The sequence below is a fragment of the Leptonychotes weddellii genome, chromosome 4 (genome assembly GCF_054177405.1).
Source record: "Leptonychotes weddellii isolate Sample4059 chromosome 4, ASM5417740v2, whole genome shotgun sequence".
In the NCBI taxonomy this organism is placed as follows: domain Eukaryota; kingdom Metazoa; phylum Chordata; class Mammalia; order Carnivora; family Phocidae; genus Leptonychotes; species Leptonychotes weddellii.
In genome coordinates this window covers 21,846,181-21,869,799 of record NC_138372.1, presented here as the reverse complement: position 1 = coordinate 21,869,799, position 23,619 = coordinate 21,846,181, and the positions used below count along the sequence as shown (strand labels likewise).

The following is a 23,619-nucleotide window of genomic DNA, read 5'->3' as shown; positions in this document are numbered from 1 at the left end:
ATGAGCTAAAGCTGTGAAGCGCCCAGCCCAAGGCCTGGCCCACTGCAGGCTCAGTAAGCATGAATTCCTTTCCCTTAATGGGCACCAGGCAAGGACGGGGCTTTGGCAAGATGCCAGGAAGACGTGAGGCATTAGTGCTCAAGAAGAGATGTAACTCAGCAGCTCCGGGGAGACGACACTCAGGTGCCCTGGGGCCCCACAGAACCCCACAGGAGACCAGGATGAATGCCCAAGCAGAACATTTAGTGGTAGGAAAGGATGGGGCTAAGAAAAAAATGTCCTTCCTGCTTCATCCCTTTGTGGGAACGAAGGTTGTCAACAGGTACTCTGTCTCTGCCAAGGATATATCTTGGAGTCCCTGGTGGGCCAGAAGATGGGGGCCACGAGAGCCTTTTCAGAGGAGGAATATTTCAGCTGAATTTTAAAGGATGAATGAGTTTTCCAAACAGGGAAAGGACTTGGGAAGGGACATTGGACCATCACTACCAATCACCCACACTATTAATACAAGACGGACTAGTGTGAGGATTCAGACCGCCTGGGTTTGAATCCTGCAGCAACCAACATTCAGACTCTCCTATGCTTCTGTTCCTTATCTGCAAAATAAGGAAATAGGAGTTTGTCTGTTTCTAGGATTAAATGAGATCATACATGTAAAGCACTCAGAACAATACGCTAGCAGAAGGCTGTAGTTAAGCACTCAATATTTATTGGGCTCATTATGAAAAGCCTTTGCATTATCAAGTCCAACGCCCTTAAAATGATTACAGCTGTTGCCATTTATTGAGCCCTTAATAGGTTCCAAGCATTGTGCTCTGTGCTTGGCACCCTTTGTCTCCTGTAATCCTCCAACACCACCAGGATATGAGTACTATCATCCCCACTAAAGAGAAAAACAGAGGCTCTGGGATGGCAAGATGACTCATGGCCAGTGTAACCAACGGAGCAGGGGTTCAAACCCAGGTCTGTCCAAAGACCCAAGCCCTTGGCCCAGAGAGAGGAAGGGACTACTCTCAGGACACAGAGCAAGGGACCAGGATGCCAGGATTTCTTCAGGAACCACCCAAGGGCAGGTGTGGGTTGGGGGCCCTAGAAGTTTGCTTCCCTTGCCTATTTCCCAACAGCAGAGATGCAGGGGTGGCTGATGGAGGGTCCTGAGGCACTGGCCCAGCCCTCCCCCGCACCCTCTCCCGCTCCAGGGTGGCCCGGCGGGCCTGGGGCTCCTCGGCGGGCCGCGGGCGGAACTGAGGAAAGGCTGGGCCGACCACCGTGCGTTGGCCGCTCCTCCCGGCACGGTTGGCAGAGCCTGAGCCTCCTCGGGACGGGGCCGCGCCCTTGGTCCCCTCCCTTCCCCACCCCGCACTGCTTCCGCCAAAGGTCCTTGTAGAAAATTCCAGGCTGGACGGGGGTTTTTCCAGCGGGGTGGGAGCAGCCGGGCGCGTCCCCCCCGCGGCCGAAGCCGCGCAGGGGGGAGAGGTGGACGGGCGCCCCCGCCGCCCCTGCTCGGGACTCCCCGCGCGCCCTCGTCCCGGGGGGCCGGGAGGGGGGGCGCCGGCCTTGGCTCCTTGGGGACGGGCGGGCCGGCCAGGGGAGCCGGCCCGGGACGTCCTGGCAAACAGGAAATGAGACAAAGGCGGCCGCTTATCGGGAGCCCCGCATTCTTTTCAGGTGATGCCGGGAGGCGGCTGGCCCTGAGGGGCTGCCGCCCGGGAGGAGGACCTCCAGCTGCCTCCCACCACGCGGGCTCCCGCTGCCTTTCCGTCCCCTGGGGCTGGGGAGGTCAAGGCCGGAGGGCTGGGCTGGGGGGGCGTGTCTTGGGAGCCGAGTGGAGGGGGAAGAACAGGGCATATTAACTCACCCGTTCCACAAACTGTAATGCCACCTTATACCAGGTGTGGGTACCAGGAGGGACAAGACCCCTGATGGACCAGACCCAGTCCCTGCCCTCAAGGAACTTCCAGCCCAGAGGAGGAAGGCAAGCTCTCCGATAAGGGAAATACTGGGTGAAAGGGCAGGGCCAGATGAGTCCAGGGAGGAGGTGCCGAGGCCATGCTGGCGGGCGGGGGGCGTGGTTTGGGAAAGCATGGGTCCCTTGCACAACACCTGGCACCTCGGCAGCCCCATCGGCTACTATCTGAATGAAAGAACCCGGAGTTGGCTTCGAAATAGTGGGACAAGTGGCAGATGGAACGGAAGGGCATCTAGACTGGAGAACAGCATGTGCAAATGCCCGTCCATCTGCAGGACATGTGGGGGCAGTGAGGACACCGGGGTTGCCTGCGCACTGGGGAAAGAAGCTCTGGCGGGGAGGCTGGGGCAGTGGGTCCCGACGGCCCTGAAAGGTGGGCCGAGGACTGGGCTGGCGCTGGGAGCCCAGGGAGGTGGGGTAGGGAGAGGGCTCAGAGAGGCCTGCTCGGGGTGGGGGGTGGGGGTGGGGAGGCGGGCTTCGCCTGGGTGGTTTGGAGAGGCTGATCTGCAGAGACAGAGGCTCCGGCCTCTGTGGGGCTGTGCCCCCCTTGCCTGCTGGGCACCGGCGCCAGTTCTGCTGATCGGTGGGTATGGCTTCCCCCACCAGGCAGCGCTGACTCAGCGTCTGAAAGGTGGTTCCCACGGGCCCATGTCTCTCTGGGGGCCAGAGGACAGGCCATCCATGCCCCACCTCCAAGTGGGTCAGCGCCCAGAGCCACTGGCAATTAGGGCTGAATGGAGGCTAAGATTTCTAGTCTACCCACCCCTGCCAACCAGCAAGGCCTTGGGTGGTCCTTTCTGCTGTCTAGCCACCTGCCACACCATCTCCGGCCTGGCTTTCCACTCCCCAAAGTTCGAGGGTACCACAGTGATCAGTACTCTTTTTATTTTTAAAACAGTGAAAAGAAAAATAAATATCTTTGGAGAATAAAAGTACAGGGGTGGGGTGGGATAGGGGGGTGGGCTGGAGACTTGGCGGTGTCCTGGCTTTAGTGGTCTTGATGGGGTGCCGGGGCCTGGGATCTTCAGGCCCGCTCCTCCCGGGCCAGGCCCTGCCCAATCCCCGCTGGGAGGTCTGGGGGCTCCGCCAGCCTCGCCTGCCCGCGGCTCCCAGGCCGGGCCCTGCGTCAGCGGAACCCGCGCGCGGGGATTAGACCCCAGGCGCCCGCCTGCGCCCGGAGCTGCGTCGGGAGGGGCGGGGCGGGTGCTCCCCAGGGGCTCTTCCGCCGGCCGGCCCGGCTCGGTGCCAGGGCCTCAGCGGTGCCCCATGTCCTCCATGCCCACGCGGCCCCAGACGCCCAGCACGAAGCTCTCGATGTCGCACTCGTTGTCGCCGCGCAGGATGCGAAAGTGACCCCTCTCGCCCCAGGCTGGGCCCCAGGAGTTGGCCGCCGTCTGGGAATGAGGAGGGGCGGTGAGGGGGGCTGTGCGTGGGGGGAGGGGGAGGAGGCAGCGGTCGCAGGGCACCCCGCGCAGGGACTCACCCAGTATTTGAGCGTCCTTCCATCAGGCAGTGTCTCCTCTCCCCACCTGGCGGGGGGCGGGGGGCAGAGCCATGGAGGGAGAAGGGAGCTGATTCCACCTGCTTTCAGGGGCTGGAACCCCAGGGGCCTTCCCCTTCCAGATCCCTCTCTCTACCTCCCTCAGTCTCCACCTCTGGAAGTTTGTGTACTCACACCCATGTGGGGGAGGGTGCCAAAGGGATAACCAAAGGGGGTGAACAGAAAGGGGGAGAACTTGGGCCTCCCTGCAGGGCCCCACATCCTGGGGACCAGTTCTCTGGGATCTCACACATCTGCCTGCCCTCCCTCCTCACTTGGGGAGCCAGGGAGGGGTGGGTGCCAGGAACCACAAGGAAGAGACTCCAAGAACATGGGTACTTTGGAGGACCCACACTCCCACTACAAAGGACATTTCATGGTATGGACCACTGAAATCAGTGACTGGAACATCTCTGGGTATATCCGGTGGGGAACCGAAGACTGGGGATGGGAGTCCGTGGGTCAGGCGGAGTTGGGGTAGGTGCTGAGATGGGGAGAGGCTGAGCCACCCCTGGGATCCGTGTCTGTCTTTCAAGGGAGTTATTTTATCCCCGTGTGTAAGGAAGGAACAGTTCTTAGAAAACCTTAAAAGGCCCCCACCTCTAGGTGTGACCGGGGCAAACCCCTCCTCCTTTTATGTCTTGGTTTCCTCCTCTGCGAAATGGGGCTTCGCAGAGAGATGGTACGGATTCCAGGCTGGCTCGGAGCCCCTGGTGCAAGCCCTGCTCCCCCAGCCCCTCTGTCCCCCCGAGCCCCTCTGCCCGCCCCCAGCCCCTCACCCTGTGATCTTGACCGAGTGGGTCCCATGCCGGCGGTACCGCTCTGGCCTCCCAAGGCTCACTGGCGTGTGGCTGTAGATGCCACCCTGGTACAGAAAGAAGTCCTCGTGCACCTCCATGAGAGCTGTGGGCCGAGGTCAGAGTAGGGCCGGCTCAGCCCAGCAGCACAGGTCTGGAGATGCGCGCCCAGGCCCATACCAAGACTGTAAGTGCCCCCCACAGGGTGCTGCCCGCGGGGAGGGGACCGGGCCCCCCTGACTCCCAGCCCCAGTGGATTTGCTGCTCCGTGCTCCACAGACCACTTGTGCTGCTGTGCTGTGTCCAGTCTCAAGCAGACACAAGCTTCTGGAACCAGGGGGCAGGATGAGGGGCATTTACCTTGGACAGGGCCATTCTCCATCAGCTCCTTCATGATCTCCTTCTCCTGGAGGGTTGGGAGGGGGGAGGAGAGTCTCCAGCAGGGGTGAGGCTCTAGCCTCTGGCCAACCTCCCAGCTCCCCCGCCTCTGCCCCCTCAACCAAGCACAAACTTACGCTGGAGCCGAGGCGGTAGGCCGGCGTGACCTGGTAGATGTCATTGGCATGGGCCTGGCTACTGGGGCACCGGGCGGTGGCCTGGCGCTTGCCCCGACCCATGGCCCGGCTGTGCATCATACAGCGGGGTGCCGGGCCAGCCTCGTCCTGCTCCCGGCCCACGAACGGGTAGCAGTGGTCAGACACGAGCCTGGAGGAGAAGCAGGAGGGAGCGAGGGCAGTGAGGCTGACGAGCATGGCCCAGGCCCTTCCTGCGGGTTGCCTTCCTGAGGTTCCGGCCTCCCCTCGCCTCCCCTGCCCGCACCCTCTGCTGCTCACCCTCGACGTCGCAGGAACCACCAGGCACCGTCGAGACGCCCCCCGCGGCAGCCCCTCTGGTTGTGGGTGTCACAAGACAGCAGGTTCTGGGGCGACAGGACAGGAGTCATATGCCCCAGAGAATGGATTGAGACGCGGTCGGACGCCACGGCTGGTGGGGGGAGGCAGAAGGGCCGTCAGGCGGCTCAGGCCTGGGCTGTCCTTTCCCACCGCGCCAGCCTCCGCCCTTGGCCGTACCTGCCGTGGAGAAGGCCCAGGAGCCAGCACAGTTGCCCTGGTCTAGAGGCTCATGGATCAGGTTGGGCCACTTCTCAGAGGCCTCGAAGGCTGTGGGCAGCACTTCCCCCGGGCGCAGCACTGTCTGCAAAGCAAGAGTCACTCCGTCTGCCTCCTGCCTCTGGCCTGGCCGACCCCTCAGGGGCCCGTTGCCTTTGAAGGGCCACCGAGAGTCCAGGGCCTTCTGCGGTTTGTTCCTTGAGTATTCCTGCTGCTGAGGGATTCCGGCAATCTCCACCCTGACTCGGTGGAAGACCCAAGCACCATTTAGTGCCTCTCCCACGTCAGGTGGGGGTGACTAGTGCCGTTGCACAGATGAAGCCTGCAGGGAAGTGGCCAGGCCAGGGTCACCCACTTTCCATTCTTAACCCCTGCCTCATTCTTCCTCTGCGCCTTCTGTTCTGACACTTCCTTCTTCCTACCAGGACCTTGGGCTTCAGGCCCTAAAGGGCAGGGGAGGGAAAAAGGAGTAAGGTCCTGTGACCGGGCAGGCGGCCAAGGCAAATAGAGGAGGCAGAAAATAGCAGAGGCCCAGGGGAGTGAGGGCAGGGGCAGGGTCTGGTCATCCTAGCCTTGAGCCCAAGTCCCTCTGCAGGGAGGGCTGCTCTGGCCGACTGCCTCCTCCCTACCCAGCGCTGAGGGACAGACCCTGCAGCCTGTGCCCCCGCCCTGACCCCCCGAAGTTCCCCTTCCTCACCTTCTGACTGTTCCAGGTCTGGTTTCCCTTTCTCCCCGTAGAGGGTCCCACTGGTAGGAAGGGAGAAGCCCTCTCCACCCTCGGGGTTCCACTGAGCTGGTATTTGTTTCCGAGAATTCTGGCTCGCTAGCCAGAGCACTATCTGTCCTTCCCTTCCCAAAACACCAAGGTGACCTCCTGGCCCCTTGGGGCCTGACCCAGCTGTACTGGAAGGAATAGCATTTTTCCCAGGCTGGGGAGGCCACCAAGGGGCTCGGGCTGGGACCACAAAACTCAGAATCTGAGCATCAATTCTTCCTGCGCAGCACATCTTGTTCTGGGCAGGAACCTAAGACCCAGAGAAGGAGAGTGATTTGTCCAGGAACACACAGCCTATTGGAGGGCGTTAGGCCCAGGCCCTTGAAGGAGCAGGGTGCAACGTGCCAGGGTTCCTGGGGTCCCAAGCGATGGGGAGATGGCAGGACTGTGGGCAAGGATGGACTTACGTGAATCTCATTCATATTGGTGACAGAGGAAGAAGGGCGGATGGTACCCAGGCGGTAGCGAATGCCCTCATCCAGGGTCATGCCCCAGAAGGCACTGTGGTTCCCAGCCCGCCATCTGAAAGAGAAGGGATGAAAGTCACAGCCCTTGCATGGCTGGGGCTCCTGGAGGTACGTGCACGTGGGTGGGAGAGACGCATACTGGCTAAGCGTCCACGTGAATGAGCTCTGAGTGAGGGTGTGCCTGGCGGCAGAGGCATCTCGGGGGAAGGTTTGTGTGTCTGTGCCCAGTGGGGACATGTCCAGGGCCTCTCACCCGTAGTTGCCCTGATTGATGGCGTTGATCATGTCTTGGTCCACCAGGCATGGCTCCTGGTCACACTCCCACTGCCCTTGCTCCTGGCAGGTGCTAGAAGAACAGGAGGGAAGGAAGAGGTGAGGGGCGCTGGGCATCCTCTGAAGGGAGGGGGCCTCAGAAGTCACCACAGGCCTGCGATTCTGTGCCAGCGATTATGGAAGAACCCCTAGATGGTCCTGTTCAGACTGGTGGCTCTCAATGTCAACTTCAAGTTCACAGTTCTCAAGTTTATATCTGCTGCCCAGATCTCTCCAGATCCAAGAATCTTGCCGCTATACAGTACCACCATTGGGTTGTCTAACAGCACATCCCGGACCGCATTTCTGATCCCCCACTCCCACGCCTGCTCTCCCTACAGTCCGTGGAAAATGTCCATCCTTCCTGAACCTCAGGCCAAGAGCCTGGGAGTCACCCTTGACTCCTTCCCTCACGTGCTGATTGGCTTCATTGGCAAATCCTGTTGGCTTTGCCTTAAAAACACATTCAGAATCCAAACCACGTCTCATTCGTCCTGCAGCCGTCATGGGCCAGTCACCTTTCCCCTGGATTCTGCTGCAGCTTCCCCATTGTTCTCCCCGCTTCTGCCCTGCACCCCCACTTCAGTATATTTTTAACACAGCTGCTGGATGACCCTGTTCAACCCAAGTCATGTCATGCCATCCCCTTGCCCAAAACCCTCCCTTGGCTTCCCATCACAGACTAAGAGCCAAAGTCCCTGCCCTGCTAACAAGATTGTCCCTGCACGATCTGTCCTCCTGTCCCCTTGGTGACCCCCTCCTCCAAGTCCTGGCTCCTGAGGCCCCAGCCAGACCGCTCCCCTGACTGTTCACAACAGCTGTGCTCCCTGCCCCAGGACCTTTGAGCTGCTCTTCTCCCCACATCCCCGAGGCTCACCCTTACTTCATTCAAGTCTTCATTCAGAAATCACCTTCTCGGAGGGGCCTGCCCTGGCCACCTTCCTCTCCTGCTTTCCTGTTTTCTTTTTTCCTTAGCATGTCGTTGTTACCTGACACACTATATATTTAGCTCTTTGCCCTCTTTATACCCGCTTCCTCATAGACACTAAGGTCCCGGTGGGCAGGGTTTGTTTGGTATCTTTGGTGCCTAGAAAACTAAACCCAGCACGTAGTAGGCACCCACGAAATATCTATTGGATGCCTGAGTGACTGAGGCAGAGTCGTGAAATGACTAAGAGCACGAATCCTGAAATTCAATTCCCGGGCTCTGGCCCTCGCTGGAGAGTCATGTGACCTCAGGTGAGTTATTCGAAGTCTCTCCCTCCCTCCAAGTTCTCGTCTGTAAAATGAGGACATGAATCATCCCCCCCTTCCAGGGATTAATGGCAGCCTTTTGTAAAGCCATTAGCACAGGGCCTGGCCCATCTTGGGTGTCGAGAATCATTATCTGCTCTTAGTGTTCCCATTCCAGGAGCCCCCGGACGCCCCGTCTCTTGAATTTCAGATTCCTATCCACTGGGTGTATCGCAAACTTAAAATGGCCCAGACTGCCTCCCCCGCCAAAGCTGCTCCTCCCCGAACATCCGCAACTCACGACACAGCGCCTTATCCACCCTGGGGGTTCAAACCAGAACTCCAGGTGTGTGGCGTACCCCCATTCCCGCGCCCGCCATCAGCAGATCCTGGGACGACACACCATGAAAGGTTCTGGATTCACTTGCCTCTCACCGCTCCACGGCCATCACCCTCCTCCAGTCCCTTATCACCTGTCACCTGGACCACGGCAATGGCTTCCTACCCAGGCTCCCTGCCTCTCTACACCCCGCTGCATACCCCGCAGTCCATCCCCAGAGAGATCTCTCAATGACATCTATCAGATTGTCTGCCTCTGCGTGGCTCCAGCACGGCTTGCGAGACCCACGGACGTGGCCTGCCCCTCCTCAGGGCTTCTGTCCCCAGGTCACAGCTCCAGCTGCAGTGAGATCTGTCCTACCTCCCAGCCTGCCCACGAGCTGCTCCCCCCCTCCTTCTCTTCTGGTCTGATACCTTTCTGGTTTCGGCATAACCATCTCCCTTCCTGAGTGGCCTTCCCTTGCCCCCACTGCACTCTAAACCTGGATCCCCCTTTATTCCCTTTCACCGTCACATCTGTCACAGGTTGTAAGATGTTTATTTGTGTGGGGGCTCCTTCGTCATTAAACCAGAAGCTCCACTGCAGGGACAAGGGCCGTCTGCCCCATCTGGCTGCATCCACCGGTCCAGCACAGTGCCTGGCACATAGTAGGTCTTCAATAAATAGGTGTCGACAAACAGGGAATTCTGTGAATTCTACGATGCTTTTACAAGCTCATAACTCTGCTATTAGAAGATGCTAAACTGCCTTCTTCCCTTGTTGCCTTTTAAGGAGCCTCAAGGGGAACAAACCCAGTATGGCTGGGCTTTTCAGTCCCAGGAGTGGGCGGGGGCACTTTCAGGGAGGGCTGGAGAAGGGCAGGAGGAGACTGCGTGGGAGGGGAGGCTCTCCTCATGTTCCCCTTCCTTCTCTTACTCTCTCGAAGCATTCCTCGAGGTCTCACGCATCCTGGACGGCCCACAGGCATTGCCCCACACCCTCACTCAGGTGTCAAGTGCAGGGAGCCGGGCCACCCAGTGCGGGCAGTGGGCTGGTCACTCTTTTCCTGCCACCTCCCCCTTTGCCCCCAGGGCTGCCCAAGCAGGTCTAGACTGGGCTGGTGGCAGCAGGTTCCAACATTCCAGAGGGGCCCAGGGTGGCCAGGCCCCAGGGATAGGAGTGGGAAAGAGGTTAACCCATCAATGCCCAGAGGCATCCTAATCAGGAGCAGCAGGATCATGTAGGCCAGCTCAGTCTTTCTGAAAACACACACATGATTCACACACACTCACACCACACGCTCACACCACACACACACACACACACACACGCATTCTCTCAGCCAGATGCACGCTGAACCTCACGAGTCCCCACTCTCACTGTGACCCAGCACCCCTCACACGGGTGAGGCAATGGAAACAGCTTATGTGTAATACATTCCAAAAAGTTTCCTCCTCCCTGGGGCCTCTCAGTCCCAGACAAAGAGGCCATGGGGTGGAGTGGGTGCAGGGCCTCCTCCTCAAAGCCACAGGGTCCCCATTATTTCGATCAGGCGTTCAAGGCTTCCTACCCAACCCCTCTCCACTTCCCATCTCAGGACCCAGACTAGAGTAGGGAGGCCCCCCTGACCCTTCAACCTCCCACTAGAATGGTGGGGAGGGGAGGAAAAGGGGCCACATTCCAGGGAAGGCCCTGCTGCAGGTTGGCTGGCCTCCAGCTCAGCCATCCCTGACCCTCATCCCGTCCAGGGCAGCGGATGCTGCAGTCAGAGCTTTCCTTCCTGGCGCCCCCTTCTCTGGATTCTCCCGTGACACCAAGAAAGGTTGGGAGGGGCAGTAGCCCAGCCAGAGCCAGAAGGGACAGGGAACCTCTCCCAGCCCAGGGGCCACACCTGGGGCCAGGCATCCGTGGCTGACCGCTCCTGGGGAATGCTGTTAGAGTGTTGTTTCATTAGCTGACACGGGCAGGGTAAAAATCCCCGTGTTACAGACAAGGAAACAGGCTCAGCAAATAAGTGACAGGGATAGAATTGGAACCAAGATTGTGGGCCACGGGGTCCACAAGGCAAGCCCCCCTCCAAGCCACAAACACTCACCAACGGTTACAGTTGTCCCAGTAGGTTCCCAAGACTGGATAGATGCGACTCCCATGAGTACATCCTGGGGACAGGGAAGAGGAGAAGAGAAATGGAACCAGGACCAGAGACGATGGGCTGAGAGGGCCAGGTCCTCAGAAGTCAGGTGTCCCGAATCCTCCAAACACACACACACACGCACACACACGCACACGCGTGCACAAGCGCGGCCGAACCCTCACTGAAACTGGTCAAACTATAACTTCTTAAGACCTCTCCTGCAGGGTCACATACCAATTGCTACCTGGGAAGTTCTTCAGTGACCCCAGCTTGGATCCCTCTTGCTTCACTTGGATGCCAGCCACAACATTCCTTGGAGCCTTTGCCATTTAAATGACTTGAAAGTTGGAGATGGGGAGTGGGAGTGGCATGGGGAAGCCGAGGCCCAGAGAAGGCAAGTGACTCCCCTAAGATAACACAGCACTTTGGGATGACAACCAAGGCCTTCGGTCTCTAACCCACAGGCCCGCAGAACTGGGGGAAGGGATTCAAATGATTCCTCTGTGGGACAGGGACAAGGGCAGGGGAAAGGATGGTGACATGAGCTGAAAGCAGGAACGGATTCGCCCCCACCTCCCAGGTGTGACCAGCCACCTCAGGTAAGAAGAGAATCGTGAGCAAAGGCAGAGGAATGGCTAAGATGAGCCTGACCAACGCCTGAGGGCTGTATCAGCCTGGGGTGAATCAGTGGGTGTGGCCAGCACCTTCCGGGTCTGGCATGGAGGCAGGACTGGGAGAAAGGGCAGGAGGCTGCCTTTCTCCTGGGCCAGCTGGGAATCCCACTGACCAAGGATCTTCTCTTTTCCAGTCTTGCTGGAAAGATTCAAGTTAGACCAGAGCGGGGCTTCCCAGAGGCACGGACAGTGGGGCGGGGTCTCTCCCAGATTCTACAAAGCCTCCCCTGGAAACGTCAGTGCATCAGCCTTGCTCCTGAGCCCCGCTGGGTCTGGGGCTGACGAAGCGACCCACCCTCCTGGCCGTCTGGTGCCCACCTTGGATGGGGGGGAAGGGGGGTGGCACGCCGAGGCAGAAGTCCCAGAAGTCAGGGCAGCAGTCGGAGACGGTGCGGTTGCAGAAGAGGTCACAGTAACAGGTAGCACCCAGGTAGGGCAGGGCGCAGTCGTCGGCCCGGCCGCGGCAGCACAGGTCCCGCTCCTGGCAGTACCGGCCGCCCGCATCCCGGATGCCCCGCAGGTGCAGGCCCGGCGCTAGCTCGCGGCGCCCACGACCCCGCTGGGCATCCGGGGCCGACTCGCCAGCCAGCAGCAGCAGCAGCCCCAGTGGACATGGCCACATGGCGCCTCCTGGGCCCAGGGAGCGCAGATGTCGGGGGTCAGAGGTGGTCAGAGGCAGTAGACACTCCCTGGCACCCCGGGGGGACTGATCTCCCAGCTCCCTGGGGCTGCGAGTCCCAGGGGGTTCAGCGAGGGTTCAGCAGGGTCCGAGACCCTGATTCCTGCGTCCCGGGGCAGGAAGCGGATTGAGCGAGAAACGGAGCCCCTCCCCGACCAGCTTGGGGATCTTCAAGGACAGGAGGTGGGGATTGTGGGGTTCTCGGTGCCCCGGCTCAACACCCCTCAACACTGGGACTGACGTCTTCTCTCCTATCTGGGTCCCTCTGCCCCTCTTTCAACCTCCATTCCTGACACGGGTGTCCCCCCCCCCCCACAGCTTGTGTTCCTCTGTGTCCCTCTGCCCCCCTCCACTCTCCCTCTCTGCCAGGACTCCCTGCTCCCTCCGCCTGCCCCCTCTTCTCTGTTCCTTCTGAATACACCTCTGCGCGGGGGGAGTGTCCCTACCTGGTGACGGGCTGTGCCCAGGCTGCCCGCGCGCGCCTCCGCTGCCCGGCTCCTGCGACCACGGGACACTCAAAAGTCAAGCGAGGGGTGCGGGGCGGGACCGCCTTTTGCACCGCCCTGCCCGCGGCGCCGCCCCGGCCGCCAGGCTGCAGGAGGAGGGGCCCGCTGGCTCACACCTGGAGTCGCCCTGTCACTCAGGAGCTGGGACCTGTGAGAGGGACAGTGAGCACGTGGTTGTCCTCGCCGGGTCTCTGCTGACAGCCGTTCCCTTAGGGGGCGGAACTCCAACTGAAGCTGAAAGGATTGTGGTCGGACACCGGTGAGGACTTCCCAGTGGCCTTCACCGCAGGGCTGAGGGGCTCCAGCGGAGAAGGGGAGATTGGGGGCGGCGGAGCTCCGAGTTTTGGAGTTAAGTTTGGCAGCCGATGGGGAGAGTGTGGGCAGCAAAAATCTCTAAGAACCTCTCCAAGCCCTCAGTAATAAAAACAGTCGTGCACACCCCCATCCCCCCGTCACAGTACCCCACCCCCAGGCTTGGGGCCGCCCCAAACTGCCTCCGTTCCCAGGAATGACTGGAATCTGGAGGATAGTTGAGGACCCTGCCTTGGCGGCTCATCCTTCGAGGGGGTGGGGTGGGTGTGGTGTGGGGGCCACCTCCCTGCCCTGTAACTTTTCTTTGGGTCTGCCCTGCCCAGGCACCTTGCCAAGCACTGCCAAGCACTGCCAAGCACTGCCCCCTTTATCCACCCCGAGGGCGTCCTGCTTGGCCCCTCTCTCCCTCCAGGGCCCAAGGGCACGAGCCCTGGCAGCTGGTGCCCCCCGCAGAGCCCCCCTTCCTGCCCGGGGCATAAACCCTTCCTTTCCCTGGGCTGGCCTGGGCCCCAAACAATGGGTCTTCTGTCCCGCCCGGCCCCGCCTTCACCTTTTACCTCTCCGTTGCACAATCCCCTCTTCTAGCAGGTTGGTCCTTGGCTCTGGGACTCTAAGGGCAGGGAGGATGAAAGATGACACCTGGACAGACTCCCCGATCCCCAGGCCTGCACCTCATATCCGCCCACTGAGGGGAAGCATCAGGCATGGGGATTCCCTTTGCCCTTTCTCTGACCACTCCACACCCCTCCCCCAGCCTAGGGATGTCCTCAGCTGGCCAGCTCCTGGGGGTGGGGAGGGAACCAGGACAACGGGCATCTGTGACTGGGTTACCCCCTGCCAGGGGCACTGGGCAGGGAGTCACCCTGCTGCAGGGCATGGGGTGGGTGGGGCGCTCAGCACTAGCAGGGACACCCCAGGAGCTGGCCCATCTGCTCCTTGCAGGGACCTGGGAGGACCAAGACTAGTGGGAACCCGCAGCTCAGGGGAACAGACTTTTGCCCGTCACCAGCCAGAATGCAGGCTCCCTACCTGCCACCACTTGGCTCCTTTCCCTCCAGCCACCCTTAGTCACCCACTACAGGTCTGGACACACTCCTAGCTGGGAAGTCCCTGGTTGCGTCTAACCTCCATTCATCCGGCGGCAAGGCGGGCCCCTCGGTATTGGTTGATGTCACATCCTCGGGGTGGGAGATGGAGGCTGCCCTGAGAAGAGCCCATAGTCAGAGTGCCCACTTCCATGGGTCAGTTTCAGTTGGGGTCTGGGGCAGGGGGCTGGGGTGCGGCCCTGGACATCTGGCTCGTCCTTTGCCCCAAGTCACTCCCCGTGGGCCACCCGTGTGAGTCTTTGTTGTGTGCGTGTGTGTGTGTGTGCGCGCGCGTGTATCTGAATTGTTGTGTTTGTGGGGTGTGTCTGTTGCATCTGCTTGTCTCTCTGTTACGTGTGTGCCCTGCGCCTGTGTGTCTGTCTGCATGTTGCCTCTGTGTCGTTCATGCGTCTGGGTATTTGTTGGCAGCACGTTCTTTGCCAGTATGTGTGTGCTTGGGGCTTGTGTGTCCGCACGTATAGTTGTGTGACTGTCATTGTCTCTGCCCGCCTATCTACTCGGTGTCTGTCTCGCTAACGGTCTGGGTACCTGTGTGGGTGTCTGTTTGGGGGTTTGGGCGCTCTGCCCGCTCTTGCCTGTCTGTGCACAGGAGGGAGGAACACAGGGCAAGGGAAGATTGCAGAGCCAAGAGCATGGCTGGGGGGCGGGTGTCCCTTGTCATCACTGATTTTGGCACTAAGCCCACCCCAGTGGAATCTCATGACTCATTGGGTGCCTTGGCCAGAGAGGAGAGGAAAAGGGCAGGGCTGGGTGGGTGCTAGAGCCCCACTTTCCTTTTCCACGGCCCCCTTCCTTCCTGCTGCCTTATTCTCTGCCTTATTCTGCTGCAAGGGCCTGGGGGCAGAGCAACAGGTGAGGAGTCAAGCAGGACCCTCTGAGTCCTTCTGCCTTCTGGGAGGCAGGTGACCTGGGCTTGGTGGCAACTCTGTCCTCCTTCACTTGTGACCCTGGGCAGACACTGTTCCTCTCTGGGCCTTGGTGCCCGGATGCTCCTTAGAGGCCCTTTCGTGCTCTTCTCTTTCTACAAAGGGAGGTGCAAGGGAAAAGGGACAGTGACATGCCTAAGGTCACACAGCAGAGCAGAGGCCCAGGCCTCCTCGCCTCTCCCCAGTCCAGTGCTTACCCATCCCCCCCAACGTTGCCACCACCACACAGCTGCTCCGGGTGCTCAGAATGGGCCATTCTCCTCCGGAGGCTGAGCGGGGCCTTCTGGGAAGACAAAGGCCCATTATGCTCCGATGAACCCAGGTCTGCAGCCAAGGGCCCACCACTTGGGGCCTGGGGCTCAGTTGCTTGGGTCCCAAATGACCCTCCGGCCGAGGCTGGGGATCCCTTGTGGCCGGCTGGGGTCAGCCGGACGTGTCCAGAGCTGAGAGCGCTGACACCCAGGTGATCCAAGCGAGGCCTCACGCTGTGCGTGTCGGGCCATGTCGCGACATGTCGGCCTTCCCGGGGCCCCTTGGACTGTGTGACGGAAAGCACTGCCCCTGGGGCTGTGTGACAGGCAGAAGGGCATGCTGCCACAGCATGCTAGAGCTCTGGCAGAGAAAGTTCCGGGCTGTGTGGAAATGCGTGGTACCACACCGTGCCATGCCTTCCCGTCGGATTTTCTCCTTCACTCAGTGAGTGTTTCTTGGTCATTTACTACGTACGTGCTGCTCATTTACTCTGGGGCCAGTGCGGGGCGCTCAGGGTGGAGCCGAACAGACACAGGCCCTTCTGCGGCCAAGTCTTCAATCTGTGGGAAGATGGACACATGAACAAGCAAACAAATATCTCCGAGTGAAGCGCTCTCTACACACACACACACACACACACACACACACACGGCCTAGGACCCTGGAGTCATGTGGTGGCCCCCAGGGCCTTGGGGAGGAGACGACAGGTGAACTGAGGCCTGAAGGACAGGAAGGGGCCTGGGGGGAGGGGGGTGTCCCAGGAAGCCGAGGGGTGCGAGCCAAGGGTCCTGAAGCCTGGCACAGGGGGGTCTGTTCGAGACACAGAAGGAAGTCCAGCGGGGCCGCATGGCAGCGACAGAGGAGGGCTGAGGGGTGAGCCGAGGCGGGGAGGGCCCCCAGGCGGGAGCGAGGAGCTTGCATTGTCTTCTGACCACCGGGGAGATGTCACTGTGGGAGTGAAATAATGTGATGCACACGAGCAAAGCCCACTCGGGCCCCTCTGGTGAGAACAGCGGACCTCGAGTCAGGGAAGTGGTTCAGAGGGACCAGGCAGGAGGCAACGGTGGGACCAGGCGAGAGGCACTGGGCCTTGAACGAGGCTGGTGGCCGTGGAGACAAGAGAAGTGGACCTATTTGAGACCTATTCTGGCGGGGGGGGGGGCGGATGGTGGTGTTGACAGGACTTACTGAAGGAGCAGCAGATGGAAGGGGTGGGAGACAGGAGGAAACGAGCAGGACTTCTGGGTTTCTAGCCCCGGGGGCTGAAGATGGCCACAAATGCTCTGCTCCTACGATGAGATGAGAGTCGTTGAGAGTCGGAGACTGTTCCCCTCCCCCGAGTTTGGGCAGCCTCAGGGACATTTGGACCTCTAGGCTACCACGTGACTTATACTGTTTCCAGCTCCAACTGGATAAGAGGGAAGGGACTGAGCCAGGGATGCTCCCATATTAGAAGCTGGACAGAGGGAGGAATGGTACAGTAGACTGAGCAGGTGTGGCCAGGGAGGGAGGAGGAGAGCCAGGTAGGAGAGGTCAGGCAGCCAATAGGAGAGAGTCTTTCAAGACAGAAGGAGAGTTGACCTGGGTGCAATGCCACCCAACGGTCGAATGAGCTGAGCACAGAGAAACATCCACTAGATTTGGCACCAGGGACTTGGGGCGACCTTGCTGAGAGCAGTCTTAGTGGAACAGGGAGGCCGGAAGCTGGACTGCAATGGGTGGGACAGCAAATGGGAGCCAGTGAATTGGAGAGAACGATCATAGGCAACTTTTCAGAAAGTTTTAGTGCAAAGGGAAGTGGAGAACGGGAGTGTTAGAAGGGAATGCGAGGTTTCATGGGAAGGTGTCGTCCAACTATGAAGGCTACAAAAGCGAGTCTGTGCTGATGGTACTGACCACTAGGAGGCCAGGACCTGGTGATACAGAGCAAAGGAATTACGCCGGAGCAAAGTCCCTGATAAAGTAAGGGAGGGGGACCTAGAGCACAAAAGACAGAGCTGTTGGAGAGGCATGACCCTAGAGGCCGAAGAGAAGGGGAGATGGGTTTGTAGATTTCCCCATACAAAGACCGGGGAGGCTCCTCTGATGGTTTCCATTTTTCCAGGGGAGTGGGAGCAAGTCGCTGCCAAAGCGAGATCGGCACAGAGGAACGGGTGGAGGACCAAGGGTTAGGTGTGAAATCATTTTCACAACCAAGGCCACCGGAGAAACAGAGTAGGATTTCCAGCCGTGCAGAGCGACCATTCAGAATTACTGCCCATGAACTTGTGATGACCCTGGCCCGCCAGTCTGTTCTCTGTCAGATGTGGCAGGTGCCAAGCATAAGCCTTTCCCCCAGGTAATCCAATTATCTCAATTTACAGATGGGAAAGTCAAGACTCAGAAAGACTTTCTGGCTCCCCCACACAGCTGTTGGGGGCCGAACAGAACCTCAAGCCCAAGCCCTGAACGCCCGGACACACGCCTGTGCCCAGGCCAGATTTGTGCAAGGGCTAACTTGACTCCCATACCTGGTAGTGTTTGTGGTCTTCAGTGGTCAGTGCAAGTGGGAAAATGCCGAACAGAGAAACACAGCTTTCTCTTTTGTGTAATATTTCTGCATCACTGGTGTTGGGGCCAGTTGGGTATAAAAGGCCCCTGGCTGCTGCTTCCTTGCAAAGTCTGTGCACTGAGTAATGACCCACTGTGCCATCTTCACCGACATCTAAATTGTTAGCTTCTTGCCAACCCGAGCCAGGAGTACTGGGAGATTCGGGGTTAACAGCTCCCCCTCGTCTATCCTCCTTCAGTTCAGCATCACTTTCCGTAAAGAAGGCTCACCTGGGCATAGGAAGCTTGGTGAGACCACCAGCGAACACCTCAGAAGGCTGGTCCAAGCTTGGAATGCCTGTTTACAGAAACACGTCCACACTTCACTTGATGTTTCCGGGAAGTCCTGATCTTCTCACCCGGGAATGTTAATAAAACTGGTCTTGAAAAGTACAAGAGGCTCTCCCATGGCTGCCCACACATTTTACACTTGGCCTTTCCATCCCCGAGCGGAAAGTGATAAAACCCCTACAGATGGGTGAATTCCAATCCAGTGGGAAGAGTCATTTTTAAGAGCTGGGTCCCTAAGGGGAAATACTGCGATGTGACCTCAGTGGTCATGATGGGTTGGATGAGGCCCCGAGAAAGATATGTCCATGTCCTAATCCCTGGGACCGATGAATCTTACTTTATTTGGAAAAAGAGTCCTTGCAGATGCAATTGTCTTGAAATGAGATCACCCTTGATAACGGGGTGGACCCTAAATCCACTGGCCAGTGTCCCTATGGGAGACACACGGGGGACACAGAAGACGAGGGAGGCCATGTGACCACAGATGCAGAGATCAGAGCACTCTGACCAAGGAACACCTGGGGCCACCAGAAGCTGGAGGAGGCCAGAAGCAGCTTCTCCCAACAGCCTACAGAGGGAGAATGCACCTGTCCACATCTCCAGAACTGTCAGAAAATAAGTTTCTCTTGTTTTTAAAGCTGTGGTGGTTTGTTACAGTAGCCCTAGAAAACGAATATGGTGGTCTTCCGTTTCAAGGAGCTACGGGGTCTGAGATCTGTGCGTCCACTGGAATGTGCCAGATTCAGGACTGGATGCAGATCGAGCCAGAACAAAGCAGCTTCTAGCAGCAACAACAACTGGCTCAGATCAAATCGACTCCTCTTGAAGTGGTTCAAATCCTCATCTGTAGTGTTAGGAGCCTGACCCCGAGCTTCAGAGCTCACTCAGGAGCCAGAAGGAAGAGGTTCAAACCCTGCCTCTGCCCCTCCGTAACCATGAAACCTGGGGCCAGTGTCTTAAGCTCTCTGTGCCTCAGTTTCTCCATATGTAAAATGAGGACACAGTCTCTACCTGTGGGGCAGGTATGAGGATTATGTGACTTACTGTATGTAAAGCACTTGGAATCCACAATGCTGACATGTCACTGGTGTAAGATCAGGGTCTGTTACTATTAAACGGTAAAGGAGTTCAGAATAGCCAAGGAGCCACAAATGCACTTGAACTGACTTAAGTGAGTCAAATCAGTTAAAACTAGGTGACACTAGTGTAAACCCACTCAAACCTCTTGGGCAGACCTGTACTAACCAGATTACACCAGTCTCACGGGGCTAGAACAGGTCTGGACCCCGAACACACGCACTTGCTCACACAGCAGGTCTCTGCTCTCTGTGTGCATCAGCCTGGACAAGAACAAACAGCCCCACGCATCTCCCAGGAGCACGTGACATACGGGCAGAGGGCCATGGAAGTGAGTCCACACCTGAGACGGACCACGACAGGCTCTCCAGCCAGGAACACAGTCAACATCTCCTAAAATGAACACCTTTCTTACGTCAGGTCAAGGCTCAACTATCAGGAACCTATCTCACACTAATTAGACAAGAGACGGATATCTTGTTCCAGGATCCTGGGGACTCTCCTGGAACCCAGGGACAAGAAGTGCAGCGGAAGCCCCTGGGGATCTGGAAGGTTGCCAGAACCCAACACCCCATCTGTCCCTGGGCAAGGAGGGCAGCAACGTCCTCAAGTCCATGCCTCTCATCTGCAACTGCAGAAACGAGATCTCTTGGGGCGCCTGGGTGGCTCAGTCGTTAAGCGTTTGCCTTTAGCTTAGGTCATGATCTCAGGGTCCTGGGATCGAGCCCCCACGTCGGGCTCCCTGCTCAGCGGGAAGCCTGCTTCTCCCTCTCCCACTCCCCCTGCCTGTGTTCCCTCTCTCGCTGTCTCTCTGTCAAATAAATAAATAAAATCTTTAAAAAAAAAAGAAACGAGATCTCTTGCTCCAGGATCCTGAGGCATCTCATAGCAAAGGGGAAGAATCCGGCCACAGTCACACAGTAAGCGTGTGGGAAGTGAAGGGCGCTATCATTTCTTCTCCATCTAGTGTATGCTTGATAAACTACCTCTGCAGGGAGGGGTCCTTCCTATATTCCAGCCAGCGTGGATGCCGTGAGTACCTGCCATGGGCCGGGCACCCATTTGAATGATCTCACTGAACCGCGCACCAACGCTCTGAGCTATCATCCCCATTTCACAGACGGGAAAACTGAATTCCAGAGAGATGACTTGCTCAGACACAGCTATTTGAATTCTTTTTTTTTTTTAAAGATTTTATTTATTTATTTGACAGAGAGAGAGAGAGCGAGAGCAGGAACACAAGCAGGGGGAGTGGGAGGGGGAGAAGCAGGCTTCCCGCCGAGCAGGGAGCCCGATGTGGGACTCGAATCCAGGACCCTGGGATCATGACCTGAGCCGAAGGCAGACGCTTAACGACTGAGCCACCCAGGCGCCCACAGCTGTTTGAATTCTTGCCTCTAGTTCTCCTGAGGCAAAAGGGAGAATGAGGAGGAAATGCCGGAGGTCAAGAGTCCCATGGAGGACATTCCCCTGGATCAACTTGTAGGGGCAAGGCGAGGGAGCAGGATGAGGCCCAGAGAGAAGCTGGGAGGACCGTGCCCCATTGATTCATTTTAGATTTTTAAAGATTTTATTGATTTATTCGAGAGAGAGCGATAGAGAGAGCGTGAGAGGGGGAGAGGGGCCCAGGGAGAGGGAGAAGCAGACTCCCCGCTGAGCAGGGAGCCTGACGTGTGGCTCAGCTCAATCCCAGGACCCCAGGATCGTGACCTGAGGCGAAGGCAGATGCTTAACCGACTGAGCCATTCAGGTGCCCCTCATTTTAGATTTTTTAAGAAGATCTATTTATTATTTTAGAGGAGGGAGGGGCAGAAGGAGAGGGAGAGAAAATCTCAAGCCGACTCCCCACTGAGTGCAGAGCCCAACATGGGGCTTGATCTCATGACCCTGAGATCATGACCTGAGCAGAAACCAAGAGTCAGACGCTGGAGCCACCCAGGCGCCCCCGACATTGATTTATTTGAAAACAATTAGTTTTGATTTTTTTCATTCATTAATGCATGTTCAATGTTCAAAAACATATTTAAAAAGCATGAAGTAAAAAGTCTCACCGTGACCCATGAGCCTCATTTGCCCTATTCTGACTCCTCGCTCCCACTCTCTATAGGTCCCCACTTTTTATTAGCACCTCGTACCTTTCAGAGTTTCTTTCTGCAAGTCTAAAAATGAGTATATGTTTATAATGCCCTTTTTACAGAAAAGGCAACAAACTACATACACTGTGCTGGATTTTTTTTTTTTTTTTTACTTGTCACCCATCCTGGAGAATTCTATCAGCAAATAGTCTCCTCGTTCTTTCATAACACTGCACATGATGCTACTGTAGAGACTGAAACAATTCATTTCACCAATTCCCTATTGATGGACATTTGAGTTGTTTCTAGGGTTTTTTGTTTTTTTGTGTTTTTTTTTTGTTTTTTTTGGTGTAACAACAATGCTGCGATAATCACATAGGTACTTTGTTTCATATGTATGCACGTACAGGTTAATAGATTTCCCAAAATGGATTGCTGGCGTGTGGGTATTGTATTAGTTTTCTATGGCTTCCTAGCAAATTACCACAAACTCAGCAGCTTAAAACAACACCTGTTTATCAGCTCACAGTCTGTTGGTCAGAAGTCCAGCCCAGTGTGGTGAGGTGCTCTGCTCAGGGTAAAATCAAGGGGTTGGCAAGGCTTAGTTCTTGTCTGGAGGCTCTGGGGGAAACCTGTTTCCAAGCTCGTTGCTGTCATTTGCAGAGTTTGGTTCCTGGTGGTTGTAGAACTAAGATCTCTGGGTTTCTGGGGGCCATCAGCTGGGGGCCTCCCTCAGCTCTTAGATGACACCTCTGTTCTTTGCCATGTGGCTTCCCCCAAATAGCATGATGAATTCTTCTCAAGCTTCAAGTCTCTGACTTCTCCTTCTGAGACCAGCCAGGGAAAATTCTCTGCCTTTAAAGGGCTCCCCTGATCTGATCCAGCCCACTCAGTGTAATCTCTACCTTAAAATCAACAGATAGAGGACCTTACTGACATCTGCAAAAATCTCTTTGCCATACAATGAAACATAATTCTCAAGTTCACATTTTCTCATATTCACAGCTTCCGCCCATGTTGCAAGAGATCACACAAAGGTGAAAGCCAATGAGAGTCACCTTAGAATTCTGCCTAACACAGATGTATTTGTAATTTTTATAGATATTGCCTTTTTGTCCCCCACAGGGGTTATGCTGAGAGATCTCCCCTCCCCCAGCGATGATGAGCTGACTTTCTTTTCCAGTGTCACCTAAAGGATGTTATTCAACTTTTGGCTTTCTGCCAATATGATAAGTGAAAAATGGAACCTACATGTATTCTAAATTTGTAGTTATCTTCTTATGAATAAGGCTGAGGATTTCTTCAAAAGCTTAAAAGCCATTGATAGTTCTTTCTCAGTAGAGCTTCTGGTTTTGAGTCCTAGAAATGTCTTTCTAACTGTAAAGTCAATCAGAAACCCTCCTATGTTTTCTTCTGATGCTTTTATGATTTCATTTTTTGATCCACTGCTTCTTGGAACTGGCAGATTATCTCTCATTTCCTCAGCAGCGAGTACAAAGCTGGACCCCAAAGGGATTGCGGATTGGGGTGGAGAAAGGAGCTGCCATGGTGGAGCCCGCTAAGTGCTGGGCTCAGTCAGCTCTGCCAGAAATCCCAGCCACCAGAGCCTCCGACTTCCCTTCCTCCAGCACTCATTGTGTCCTAGGGTTGGCACAGGGGACCCAGAGTTAAGGGGGACCCAGCCCTGCCTGGAGAGCTTCCAGTCTGGAGAGTGAGACAAGCACTCTCTTGACGGGGGTATTTGGGATGCTCCAGGGAGGAACTGGCCTCTGACCAGAGCCTTAAGAAGGAGGGGAAATGTAACGGTGGTGATGGGGGAGGGGCACAGCAGGAGCAAAGACAGGGAGATGGGAAAATCCGCTTGAAGTGTAGGCCAGAGAGAAGGATTTAATGAACCATGAGGTCCTTAAGGGTAAGGACAGGGTATAACTTATCTCCATGCATCAGCCAGAGTTTGATAAATGAAATGAAGGAGAAGGGACACGGGTCTTTGAATCCCAGGCTTAATCATTTTCACTTTATTCCGACAGCGAGAAGCAAAGACCTCCAAGAAGAAGCCCTTGGCTTTGCCCTCATCTCAGAACCTGGGCAATCTTTGCACACCAGTGCCCCCTTGTGGCAGATCTGGGAATTCTCCATGACTAGCCTCAGGTGTCAGGTGGAGGCAGAGGGAATCTGGGAACTGAAGGTGGGAGGAGGCTGAGGGGCATCTCAGAGGTTTGAAAACCCATGAAATCCTAGTCTGAGAATGTCTGAGTCCAAAAGGCCCTCAGAGGCCATGTGGCCTGACTTCATTATGTCCGAGGAAACCAAGTCTCAATAAGTGTGCTGCCAGGGAGTAGAGAGCACCAGACCTGGTGTAAGATTCAAAAAGCCCAGCAAATCCCAAGCAGGATAAATTTTTAAAACTTTACACCTAGAAAGGCTATATAGTGCATGATTCCAACTCTAAGACATTCTGCAAAGGCAAAACCACA

General features: G+C 56.9%; 1 protein-coding gene across 1 annotated transcript; it reads right to left on the bottom strand.

The window, feature by feature from the left end:
• Positions 1-2,837: 2,837 nt before the first annotated feature.
• TINAGL1 (tubulointerstitial nephritis antigen like 1) lies at positions 2,838-12,890 on the bottom strand. Its single transcript, XM_006747219.3, has 12 exons — positions 12,455-12,890; positions 11,648-11,959; positions 10,617-10,680; positions 6,911-7,003; positions 6,598-6,712; positions 5,377-5,500; positions 5,140-5,290; positions 4,822-5,011; positions 4,667-4,712; positions 4,289-4,412; positions 3,453-3,498; positions 2,838-3,363 (listed from the first exon to the last, which is right to left on the bottom strand). Exons 2-12 carry the CDS (start codon positions 11,949-11,951, stop codon positions 3,223-3,225), a joined length of 1,398 nt encoding a protein of 465 aa, XP_006747282.1. The 5' UTR covers positions 11,952-11,959; positions 12,455-12,890; the 3' UTR covers positions 2,838-3,222.
• Between the last annotated feature and the right edge of the window lie 10,729 nt (positions 12,891-23,619).